Here is an 11993-nt window from a genome sequence, read left to right as displayed (position 1 = left end):
ATAATTCCCGCATTTCATACATTAAATTAAATCGAACACTTGAATACAGAAAAAAAAAATTCAAATGGAAAATCTTACAATTGATTTACCTATTCATTTTAAGATTCCACTTTCTCATGATATATGCGCTGCTATTCTAAAAGAATGCTTATTAAATCTATTGTTCATTAGACAACAAATTCCTTCACCTGTTGAAGAAATGAAGAAACAATTAGTTTGAATAAAGAAAATTGATTATTTTCTTTTTGAAAAATCTCATTTTTCTTTAGAATTTATTTTCCAGAACTTCACATAAACTGAGACAATACAATAAGGTTTTATTTTATTTTTTGTTTTTTGTGTAATAACATTTTTCTAATTGCAGTTTCTCGAGAGCATTTCTTCAATGCTTTCTTCGATTGATTCACTTTTTGGTGTTGATCAAACAAAACAAAACGATGTGTCCCAGCAAATTCCTTGTGTTGCTTTATGTTTTGGTCCAAGCATTATGACAATTAGAGAAAGATTTACATTTATTTTTCAACAAAAGTTTGCCATCAATAATTTTGATTCTTCACAATTTTCTTTTTTCAAAGTTATTCAACAGAAAAACCAACAAAAGGGCAGATTTCGGATTGTATACGAAGAACACTTTTATTTTTGATTCAGGCAACAACATCTTTACCAACCACAGCGAGTTTGAATGAAAATTTGTTTTGTGAAGCAAATAATTTAAAAATATAAATATCTATTAAAAATTTCAGAAGTCACAAAAATGTACCTTCTTGCACTGTGCTCTGCCAAGCGAGAGATACCTTCAAATTTCTTTGTGAAGTATTTCACATTTTTTGATAAAAAGTGCCTTCTTCGACCAGCTGTTCATCCAGCGTCACAGACTCAATTTTCGAAGCAATCCAATCCCGAATTATGCTCATTGCACACAACCTCGCAGAATGAAAGTAGGAAGAAAAAATCTGATGAAAAAGGAGGAACGAAGGCTATGATCAACAGAATGAAAGAAAGAGCAAAGCAAATCAAAAAGTTGGATGATAATGATGCAATCAAAGCCAAGCATTTAGCAAAGACATCATTGAGTGTCGAAGAAGATAAAAATGAAGACGGAGAAGAAAAATGCGAAGAAGAATCCAAAGCGCCAAGTGAAGTTAGCGAGAATGAGTTTTTAGAGGAACACGAATTGTCTTATCATGAATATCAAGCAACTCCAGCAAGAAGAGAAAAAATCCAAAAGCCAATAAGAGAGAAGAAGAAAGGCGAAAGTCTTGTGATGTACTTTTGCGGAAAAGAGCCTGAAATTTCTTCAAGTTCTTCTTATGCTCCGTCTTCGTCCATAAGCGCAGCGACTTCTCCTGCTCTTCTCTTATCTTTTAAGATTATAGAGTTGGCAGAAGATTCAATGAAGTCTGAAGAAAAAGAATGGCACTGGATCCAATGTCGTGAAGTTCTTCGCGGTATCAAAGGATGATATCAGGAATGCGTAGAGTATTTATTGATAACTTTGTTTCTCTGAAAGTATTTACATGAGCCTGACCCGTTCCGTTATGCTTTCACAAAGGAAAGTATGGACTGAGAGTCCATGATGCCAAATATACCGTTAAAATCTGAAAGAAATATTTATGGAAAAGAAAGATGATAGGAATCATACATCCGCATCGGAGCACTCTTTGAGATCCGATAGAATTAGATTCCTCATTTCATGATCATTTATAAGATTTTGTCTCCAATCTTGTGAAATAGTTGTGAAAAACAAAATAATAAAATACAGTAAAAACAACTAATTTTTTTTTTTTTTTTGAAAAACCGTCTTCTTTTTTGTGTTGAACCAGTAATCGCTGATATGCTTGCTCCTGAAAATAATGAATTGAATTTCGATAATCAAAAGAAAAACTAATACCAGATTTTTGGATTCCGAAATAATTTCTTCCCACAGCTTCTTCATATTATTTTCAAGTCGATCAATTGTTAGGTTTTGCAAATTTTCAAATAAATCAAATGATTTCCATGTTGGATTTCGAATGTACTCTATTTTCTGTTTTTCATTCATATACTCGGTTATAAGTCCACTCATTTCTTTACAAATAACTTCATATGAATTTTGTCTGGACATTGTAGATGTTTGCAAAAATTAAACAATTAAATTACAAAAATACGATTATTCTTTATTTTATTATGGTATTATAACCTTAACAAAACAAATGAAGCCTTTGTATCTTGCTATTTTCACTCCCCCTCCAAAAGGAGCAAATGAGCGTGTTCACACAGAATTATTTTTTCATTATAGCGATCCCTCCACTGATATGCAAGACGAAGACAAGGCTTTACTTCGAGTAGATTTTATTTTTACCATGACAACTATTAGAGAATATTTGCACACTGGGAAACCAACATTCATAACAACAACAAAAATGAAAATAGCAATTCGTGTTATTGATGGAGTTTTTTTCATTTTAGGAGCTGATTTGCTTACTCCTGATTGTGTTGTTAAAGAATCACTTTCTTTAATGCTTGATTATTTTCACATGTTTTATTGTTCAATTCCCGACATTAAGGAAGCATGCGGAGATGATAATGATGCTTTCAAATATTATATGAGGGAAATCGGTACAAAGCTACTGACTCTCTTATTTTTTGTTTATCCTGATCCATTAACTCAAACTCTTCATCCCGTTCCATATTGTCCTCTTCCTTTGGTATGTCATTGATTTGCAATTTAATATGCATTAATTTCATTTTTCAATCTTTCTTTTTATTCTCAATTATTGAAATAAATTTCCTTTAGAAAGGAAAAAGATATTTCATTGATGCATCTCAGATTCTCGATAAAGTGGAAATGTCTCGCGATCTGCCGATTTACGGTGGATTGATTGCGTACGGTCTTAGCGTTGTTTGCACACATCTCCCAACTGAACTGACAAGATTAATAATGATGCATTTGTCAATGGGAAGAGAAAAGGAAAAGGTTGATCTTGCAAAGTTGTATTTGCAGCAGAACACTTATTTGCCATATGCACAGTCAAAAGGCTCGGATGTTGCACAACGGTTTTTAGCAGCAACAGAGAAAGTGACGTCGTGCTATTCATTGCTGCGAAGTCAGGCAATGCAAACATCCATTGCAGAAAATGAGAGAAGTTCAGAATCAAACGACGAAAGCAACAAGAAGAAGATTGCAGAAGATCCATCAAACGCTTCACGTCCTCATTCAACTGACCGTCCTTCTCTTTTATCATCATCGCCATCTTCCTTCTCATCTTCTTCTGCTTCTTCTATTCCATTATCATCTTCTTCCTCTTCCTCTTCTTCCTCTTTCCCAGTGTCACTGACAAGCCTGCCCACCACACAGCACAACGAGTGCACAGAAGTCTTTCTTCCCCTTTCTCTCGAAACAGAACTGGTCAAAGAATTCTCTCGGCGCATGCTGTCGCCGTCTGCCCACAGCTGGACACAGTGTTACGACGAGGAAATGAGAGAGAAGGAGAAAAAGAAGTTTGTTGCACAGATTGCAAAGGCAAGATTTGAAGGAGACGACGAAGAGGATAAAGAGGACGATGATCAGGAAACAGACGAGGAAGCAGAGGAAGAAGCAGACAGAGATGAGAATGGCAGCTCTTTGGAAGGCAAAGGAGAAAAAGAGGCAGGTAAAAAAAGTGAGCAACATTCAGGAAAGAAAGATAAAAGCAGTCAAGAAAATAAACTGGCTGAAAATGAAGCTAAAGAGGAGGGAAGTAATATCGCAAACAGTGGTTATGAAGAGGAGGACGAAGAAGACGAGGAGGATGAAGAAGATGAAGATGAAGATGAGGAAGAAGAGGAAGAAGAAGAGGAAGAAGAGGAAGAAGAAAAAGAGGAGGAGGAAGAAGATACTCCACAGACACGATCGTCGCGTGTGATGGTGTTTCATTCAATTGGCAGCATAACATTGTGCTTTGTTGTTGCCAGCAGACCAGACGAGTTCAACGAAGAGCTCTGCACTCAAATTGTATGATGACGCTTCAAAACTGACATGTTTTCTATTTCTGTTTCATATTTGCAATTAAAACTAAATTTTTATTCTGAAATATCTTATTATCTTTCATTTATTTATATGTTATGCTCAATTTATTGTATTTTATTTCTCTCTTTTTAAAATTAATTAATAAATGACATGTTTTGATATGACATGCAGTTTGACAGTGTGGACACACCTCTGACGCATCTGCTGCATCGCATCCATTCTCTTCTGTCTGCTGTGGACTTTGCCACAGCAGGTGTTGTGTCTGTTCCTGAGTGTGAGATGAAAGGGGTGGAAGATGTGATCGACTTCTGCGAGGCACGAAGACTCCATCCAGAAGATGCCGAGACGGTTTATGTACCGATGTGGAATGAAGAAGAAGAAGAGGAGGAGGAAGAGGAAGAAGAGGAGGAAGGAGAAAGAGACGAAACAAAAGAAGGAGAGGAGGAAGGAGAAGAGAAGAAGAAGAAGAAGGATGAACAAGAAGAGCTGCCATTTTACTTACAGCCAACTTCTGACTTAAAAGAAAGCAATGAAAAGAAGTCTGAAGAAGGCGAATCTGAACAGCCGCCACCAGAATACAAGGAGAATGAAGCAGAAGAGACACAAAAGGAGGGAAATGCGAGTGAAAAGGAGGAACAGCAAGAGAAAAGCAACAAAGATGAACATGTTGAACCATCTGTACTTGGAGCAGAGGGAAATGAAGAGACATCGAATGAGAAAACAGAAGAAGAAGAAGAGAAAGAGAAAGATGATAATTTGCATTTGGCAGATAAGCAACAAAAAGAAGAGACAGAACCGAAAACAGAAGAAGTTGAAAAGGATGTTCCGAAAGAGTTGACGCCATCAATGAAAGAGGAAGCAGACACTTCAACAGATTCATCTGAGACATCCAAAGAGAATGACAACACAACAGCTGAGACTGCATCTTCAATCGATGCTTCTCTTTCTTCTTCTTCTTCTTCTGTAAGTAGTTCAATTGTTGTATCTGAAGATGCAGTTGACTCTTCTCATAAATCAGATGCATCTATTGCCATAGACACAAAACAAGAAGACAAAGAAGCATCTTCTTCATCGTTTCAGCCATCCACACTCGAAACTCCACAAACACGCCAATCCAAAGCAGAGAGCAGACAGCAGAGGGCAGAGCGTATTCAGCAGAGAAGACAGGAGAAGCTGGCAAAGATGGCCGAGCGGTATGAACAGGCGCGTGTTCTGCAGGAGACCATTCCGACAGCCCCTGCTGCCACCAACAGCCTCATCTACTCATCCGGCATGCTCAACCAGATGGTGCACTCCATTCCCAACTGCATCTTCCACAACGCCCCTCTCGACGAAGACGGCACACTTTGCAAGGAGCAGCTGGCAGATGTGTTCAGATACGACAACCTCGACGGCTTTGCTGAGGGATATCCATTCTCTTCCCTCCTCACTGGAGACTCTGGTCAGATCTCTTCCTCTTCCTCGTCTTCTTCTTCTTCTGAGAATGCTTCTTCTTCCTCTTCCTCCTCATCCTCTTCTTCTGCTTCGATTGTTCCTTCTCCATTGTCTGTCTCATCCTCTTCCTCTGCCCCTTCACAATCCACTTCCCCTTCCTCCTCTTCTTCTCTTCCTTCTTCTTCTTCCTCGTCATTTCGCTCAATGGTCTCACCACTTCTGTCTGCATCCACTTCTTTCCTCTTCTCACCCACCTCTTTCATATCTCAGACATCTCCTTCATCCTCTTCTTCCTCTTCTTCCTCTTCCTCTTCCTCTGCCAACGCATCCAGCATCAACCCGCCCTCATCCTCTCCGATGTCCTTCACATCCAACATCCTCTTCATCCACTCCCTCCGAATGCTTTATCCAAACATCACTGAGGTCGTCCTCGCTCGTCCCCCACGCGCCAGCAGAAAGTTCGTCTCTGTGACTGAAATGCGGTCTATCAGAGGGCAGGACACATACACCATGTTTATGGCCAACGAGGCGTCGGGCGGGCTGAAGAAGATGGAGACGATGGGGCTGAAGCAGAAGATGAAGGAGAAGCACGGAATGTGGCTGCTCTGAGGATGAGGTTGGAGTTCTGTGGTTGTCTTTTTTATTTTTTGTTTAAGTTTTGTTTGCTAATGGTGTTTATTTGAGTTTATTTTAAAAATGAATAAAAATGATAATATTCTGATTTTAAGTTTAATTAGGTTGAAACAGTAAACAATAAAAGTTTGGTTCAAAAAGAATACTTTTGTTTCATTTTTCAAATGAAAAATTAAAAAAAAAATTAAAAAGTGTTTATAAAAATGATAAAATAAAAATAAATTCTTTTTATTCTTTTCATTTCAAAAAAAGTCCCTTTCGCTTTAATTCAAAATGTTAACTGAATAAACTCTGAGAGAATGGTCTGTCGAAGCAGCAGCCAACATCACATCGCTTCTTTCTGATTCTTTTGCATCTTTTTCCTTCTCGCAATTGCATTTCTCTGAAGTGCATTTGCACATCTCTTCTCCTTTGCCATTGGAAGACATCAAACAGACAGGGCAGTGTTGTCTGTCTCTCCTGTTGCGGCATCGGCAGACAGAGTTCAAGAAAAAGAATGACAAAGAAGTGACTGTGGAAGAAGGATAGAATGTTGAATGTGCTTCTGTTTGAATGGCACTCTGCTGTGTTTGGGGGATGTTTTCTGTGAAGCTTTGTGAATGGAATGAAGAAGGCAGAAGAGACAATGCATTTGAATCCATTTCAGTCTGCTCTTCATTCATTTGGATGGCCATCGGGTGGGAAAGAGAAGAATGAGCTGCTGATTCCACAGAAGAGTCTAATTCTGCTGCACTCATTGAAACAAATCGGACTCTTCCACTTTTTGTTCCCACAGCCAGTAGCACAGTTGTGGAGGAGACAGGCAGAGAAGCTATCGAAGTGATGGGATCAATGTGAGATGGTTGAAGAGAAGAAGAGGAAGAGGAAGAAGCTTGAAGTGAGCGAGATGCCTTTGAAGAAGACACATCAACCAAAGTGCTGTTGTCGAAGTGGAAGATGCCTCTGAACTCCACAGGGACTGTCTCAGTCTTCGCAGACGTTGTTATCTTCTTCTGAGAAAATGGATCTGTTTTCTTGTTCTCTTCTCCACTTTCTGTGTCTTCTCTTGCGATACACTTCTCCATCTCTGGATTCATGTCACACTGCCACACAATCAGATCTCCCTCGTCTGTCCCAACAACTGCAAATCCCAAGTCAATCTTCTTTCTGCTTGTCTTCTTTTCGTTCTGTGAAGATGAACCCTTCTGAGTGCATTTATCATCATTTCCTCCTTCTCCTTCTCCTTCTTCTCTCTCCATCCTCACCCAAACGCAGCACCTGGCTGCTTTCTGCTTCTGTGCCTTCTCATTCATCTCTCTCACATGCTCGTCCAACCGCCTCGACTGAATGGGCGCAGTTGTCGGAGGCGACGGGACGGTCGGTTTGATCGAAAGAGGGCTGAAGTTTGATGTCTCAAAGACACACTGCAAAGTGGGCACTCCAATGCGAAGGGAAGAAAGAGGAGCAAAAGAGGTGCGGGAGGAGAAGGCGGAGAAAGAAGAGAAGGAAGCAAAAGGAGAAGGGCGGAGTTGAGTGCCTGAGGAGGAAAGAGAATAGGAAAAGAGAGAGAAGCAGACAGTGCCGTCGGTCGATGTGCTGATCAGCCATATCAGAGGAGACGGAGTGGTTATGGAAGAGGGAGAAGAGGAAGGAGAAGAAGTAGATAAGGCAGATGATGGGGAAGGAGAGGAAGAAGATGAAACTGAGGTGGGAGGAAGAATGGATGGTTGTTCAATAACATGTGGTGTTTGTGCTGTTGTTGCAGATGAATTAACATTCGCTTCGTTTTGATGACTTCGTTCTTTTTGTTGAATTCTTCTTTCAATCTCTTCAATCTCTTTTCTTTCTTTTTCTCTCTGCTTCTCCTCTTCATCTTCTTCTTCTGCGTTTCTCTTCTCTCCCATCTCGTCCTCTTCTTCTGAAGTGCTCAACTTCTCAATGCCCCAATGGCTGAATGTGACCGATGCAACTGACTCTTCATGCACTCTGCCACAAAAGATGCGCATCCACTTTTTGGGCTGAGCACCTGCTGAATGGGATGATGATGGAGATGATGAGGAGGATGATGAAGGTGAAGATGAAGAAGAAGAATTCATTCCAGTCATGTTTCTGAAGGAGGCCAGAGAAGACAGACGAGACGAGGCAGAAGGCATCCGAACAGAACTCATTTTTGGAGAGATGGCAGCCCAAATGGTGATGACACCTCCTTTGCTGCATGTGGACACTGCACCCGACGCAATCAGAGGAAGATGAGGGAGAATGGCAGAAGAAGAAGAGGAGAATGAGGAAGTGGAAGAAGAAGAGAATGCAGAAGACGAAAATGATGAAGAAAAGAATGGATTGCTTGAGAAAAGATGAGAATTTGGCAAGAAGCGCATAGCAGGAGCCAAAAGAGAGCGAGTGCAGATCTTTTCAGAATGTCCATTTTCATTCATTTTCTGCTGAATGCTGCTGAACAGTCTCTGCATCATCAGAGTCGAATGGACACGATTCAATGCTTTGTTGCTGTGCACACCTCCACACACACACCTGCCATCTTCATTCACACACGCCCCTCTCTTTGTAGCACATCCATCTTTTGAACATTCTTTCTGTTCTCTTTCTCTTCTTCCTGCTGTTTCATTTGTCTCTGTCTCATTTGTGTTTTCTGAGCAGCACACGCACGATGCTTCTGTTGGATGTCCAAAGAGCTGATTCTGCTCCACCCAGAGTGTTGAATGAAGAAGTGTCTCTTCCAATGGAAGTGGTGGAAGAGTAACTGAACAATTGCTGTTGTCAGAGCAACACTCTTCTTTTTCTTTCTCGTCTTCTTCTTTCCCTCTTCTCATTCCACATGCAATTTCACTCTCAATCAGCGCAGGCACATTCATTTGAAGTGTCTGAACAAGCAATTTCTTCCTTCCTTCTTCTTTCCTCTTTTCCTCTTCTTCGTCTTCTCTTTCTCCATCCAGCTCTTCCTCACCATCTGGATCATTCCCATCATCTGCCTTCTGACTGGCTGTGCTGCCACTGGCATTTTTTGCTTGTTTTGCTCCTTCTTTCTTCTCTTCTTTCTGCTTATTTTTCTTTTCTCCGCTTTCTTCATTCATTTCAAAGCCAATCTGATCCAATTTTGCTTTTATCTGAGCTGATACTTCTGTCCTACTGTTTATTCCATTCTTTCCATCACTATCTTTTGCATCGTCTTTCTTTCCTTCCTCTTCTTCTCCCACACTGTCATAGACAGGTATATTTGACAGCCTCTGTGTAGATGCCTCAGCACGTGATGCTGTCGAGAAGCGTTTGATTGAACTGCAAATGGGAAAGGCCAATGGTGTTTCTGTGTCTGTTGCAGATGATTCTGTCTTCACTTCGCTTTCTTTCTGATTGGATGGCAAAGTGCATTCAGCAGACGAGAGGGAATAGAACAACTTTGGCGCCTCCAAAATTCTAAGCGGCTTTTCTTCAGACGCAACAACGAATGAAAGAGGAAGATAGCTCTGAGAAGAAGATGATGATGAAGACGATGATGGTGATGATGATATTCCTTCATTTGAACAGCATCCACACTTCCCATCGAGACAGCATTCCTTTCCACGTCTCATGTCCTCTTCTCTCTCCTCTCCTTCTCCTTCTCCTCCTTCTTCTCCTCCTTCTTCTCCTTCTCTGATGCCCTCATCAAGCACCCCTTCTCCTCCGACACACACTCCAACCACGTTGTGTCCATGCTGCATTGGGCGGTTGGTCTCATAGAAAGAGCAATGCTCTGTTGGATAGAGGAGCTTCCGATATGAAAAGAGTCGAATAGACTTGTCTGTGGCTGACGAGAGGAGAGAGGGAAATGAATGGAACGAGGCAATGGAAGACAGAGGAGCAGAATGGCCTGTGGGTGTTGGGAATGGATGCCAGCTGGATGAAATGATGGAGTTGACTGAAGAAGAAGAAGAAGAAAATGATGATGATGATGATGAATGTCCTTCTCTTTTTGCTTTGACAGGGTCTTCCATTTCTCCTTGTTGTGTCCACAGAGAAAGTGCCCCACTCATTCGGTGTGCAACAATTGAGCGATTAGTCGGACTGAACACAGCCCCTGCGATAACAAAAGAGAAATAAAAGAATAGAAAATTATATTGTTTTACAAATTGAAATAGAAAAGATTGAATTCATTCATCCAAATAATTGATCAAATAAACAGTTAAAATAAATGATCTTTTTAATGCAAACCTTCAAATCCCAGTAGATTTTCGTGAATGTATCCAAAGTTGCGCTGGTTGATCCACAAGCGGCTTTTCTCATCCGCAGACCAGAGCATTACCATCGAGTCCATCGAAGATGTGAGCAGAAGAGGCGGCTGACGAACAACAGAAGAAGAAGAAGAAGAAGATGATGATGATGATGACAGATGTGCCCATTCAACAGAAGACACCCACTTTGTGTGTCCAGCGAGTGTTGCCTGTTGCACACCAACAAAACGAATTCCTGTTGGCAGACGAAAATCTGAAGGAGGTTTCTCAGATGAAGCTGATTGAGAAGCTGACAGCTTTGCAAGTGCTGTTGGTATCAAAGACGATGGAACACCGATCTTCCACACACGCGCTGTTGAATCAAGTGAGCATGAAGCCAAGCAAACGCTGAAAGATAACAACGAATCTGTCTTTGGTGAAGCATCTATTTAAGGAAGTGTAAAAATACATTATAAAAAATTGTTTTGTGCAACAATCATTTGTATATGAACAATAAATGAATAAATTATATTTAAAACGTAAATTAAATAGTACCTTTTTCTTCCTTTTGAGATTCATCTTCTTCTTTTTCAGTGTCAAGGTCACCTTCAGCTCGTGCAAATCTCACGGATCTTACCCAATCCTTATGTCCTGTTAAAAATGATTGAAACTTAAACTCAATTACGTTATCTTCTGTTGGCGAGGACGAATGAAAAAGATGAATTCTAGAATCAACAGATCCCAAAGCAAGAAGAACTCCAAGTTCACTGATTGAATAGGCAAAAAGAGAAACTGAACAAATGACACGAGGTGCAAAAGATAAAGTTTGTGCCAAAGTCCAACAGTGCATTGGGTCTTTTCGAAGCCATATCTTAACAGTGTGATCAGCAGAATATGATGCAAGCATATGGGAGCCATTCTGAAGAGAAACTTTAACAATTAAAAAATTACAGATACACATCAAGAATTATTCACGAAAATCAAATGCATAAATTAAAATTAAAAATATATATATAATACATACTTACATCACATCCTAGAACTGAATCATCATGGCCTTTCAAAACTTGCATTGCTTTCCATCCAAAAATTGCTGAAGGATCATACTTCCACCAAATAAGCGTGTGATCAGCAGAGCACGAAATAAATTCAAATTCAGGTTTTCCCAATGACTTTTTGTTCTCGGAACATTCATTTGGAATCCATCGAAGTCCCGTAACAAGTCCATTATGGCCAGAAAGAAGTGCAATAACTTTGACCAAAGCCATATTACAAATAGCCACATTGTTTTCTGCACCATATAAAACCAAATCATTTATTCCCCAAGTTAGACAACCAGGAAACTTGTTGCAACCAACCCTAATATCCTCATTAAACACTTTTATCATTTTCAGATCAAACATATCACAATTTATATTTTCTGTGTCATATAGCTTTTTGAGTGTTTATTTTCACTAATAAAATGTATTTTTCATGTTGTTATCGTACATTTATAGAATTATTTTAATATTTAATCGATGAAATCCGTTTTAATATAAAAATTTGAGTATTGCTTATTTATTTTAGTTGGAAATGTTTTTTTTTTCAAAATTAAAATTAAAAATAAATTTCATCAAACCTTTTTCTGACAAACTCAAATAATTTGTTGGTTTTAGCTTGAGTATTGGGAACTTGGTGTTTGAAAGATTCTGTTTTAATGACACACTTGTTTCTAACATTTGTTCAACAGTTTTGTCTTTTTTTTAAATGAGGCATCT

General features: G+C 39.6%; 4 protein-coding genes across 4 annotated transcripts; 2 read left to right on the top strand and 2 right to left on the bottom strand.

Annotated features, from left to right (window-relative positions):
- Positions 1-385: 385 nt before the first annotated feature.
- Positions 386-1607, top strand: MONOS_11853 (uncharacterized protein; the record flags this gene model as incomplete). The annotated part of the gene is made up of 3 exons (XM_067864424.1): positions 386-528; positions 576-676; positions 744-1607. 3 exons carry the CDS (start codon positions 386-388, stop codon positions 1460-1462), a joined length of 963 nt encoding a protein of 320 aa, XP_067723779.1. The 3' UTR covers positions 1463-1607.
- MONOS_17908 (uncharacterized protein) lies at positions 1545-1936 on the bottom strand (the record flags this gene model as incomplete). The annotated part of the gene is made up of 4 exons (XM_067870875.1): positions 1545-1598; positions 1643-1722; positions 1799-1844; positions 1892-1936. 4 exons carry the CDS (start codon positions 1934-1936, stop codon positions 1545-1547), a joined length of 225 nt encoding a protein of 74 aa, XP_067723778.1.
- Positions 1937-2182: 246 nt separating this feature from the next.
- Positions 2183-6239, top strand: MONOS_11852 (uncharacterized protein). The gene is made up of 3 exons (XM_067864423.1): positions 2183-2687; positions 2777-3973; positions 4160-6239. Exons 1-3 carry the CDS (start codon positions 2193-2195, stop codon positions 6029-6031), a joined length of 3564 nt encoding a protein of 1187 aa, XP_067723777.1. The 5' UTR covers positions 2183-2192; the 3' UTR covers positions 6032-6239.
- On the bottom strand, positions 6144-11624 carry MONOS_11851 (putative WD-40 repeat-containing protein; the record flags this gene model as incomplete). Its single annotated transcript, XM_067864422.1, has 4 exons — positions 6144-10103; positions 10238-10681; positions 10792-11166; positions 11261-11624. The coding sequence occupies 4 exons, from the start codon at positions 11622-11624 to the stop codon at positions 6319-6321; spliced, it is 4968 nt and encodes a 1655-aa protein (XP_067723776.1). The 3' UTR covers positions 6144-6318.
- Between the last annotated feature and the right edge of the window lie 369 nt (positions 11625-11993).

The sequence above is a fragment of the Monocercomonoides exilis genome (assembly GCF_001643675.1).
Source record: "Monocercomonoides exilis strain PA203 chromosome Unknown scaffold36-1065637, whole genome shotgun sequence".
Classification (NCBI taxonomy): domain Eukaryota; phylum Preaxostyla; order Oxymonadida; family Polymastigidae; genus Monocercomonoides; species Monocercomonoides exilis.
The sequence above is the reverse complement of the archived record's forward strand: the minus strand, read 5'-3'. Positions and strand labels throughout refer to the sequence as shown.

What these genes read in the sequence shown, in the direction of transcription:
- MONOS_11852 (XM_067864423.1), top strand. Translation starts at nt 2,193, where the DNA reads ATGAAGCCTTTGTATCTTGCTATTTTCACTCCCCCTCCAAAAGGAGCA. An exon ending in CATATTGTCCTCTTCCTTTG is followed by an intron (nt 2,688 to 2,776) that starts GTATGTCATTGA and finishes AATTTCCTTTAG; the next exon opens with AAAGGAAAAAGATATTTCAT. An exon ending in AAGAGCTCTGCACTCAAATT is followed by an intron (nt 3,974 to 4,159) that starts GTATGATGACGC and finishes TATGACATGCAG; the next exon opens with TTTGACAGTGTGGACACACC.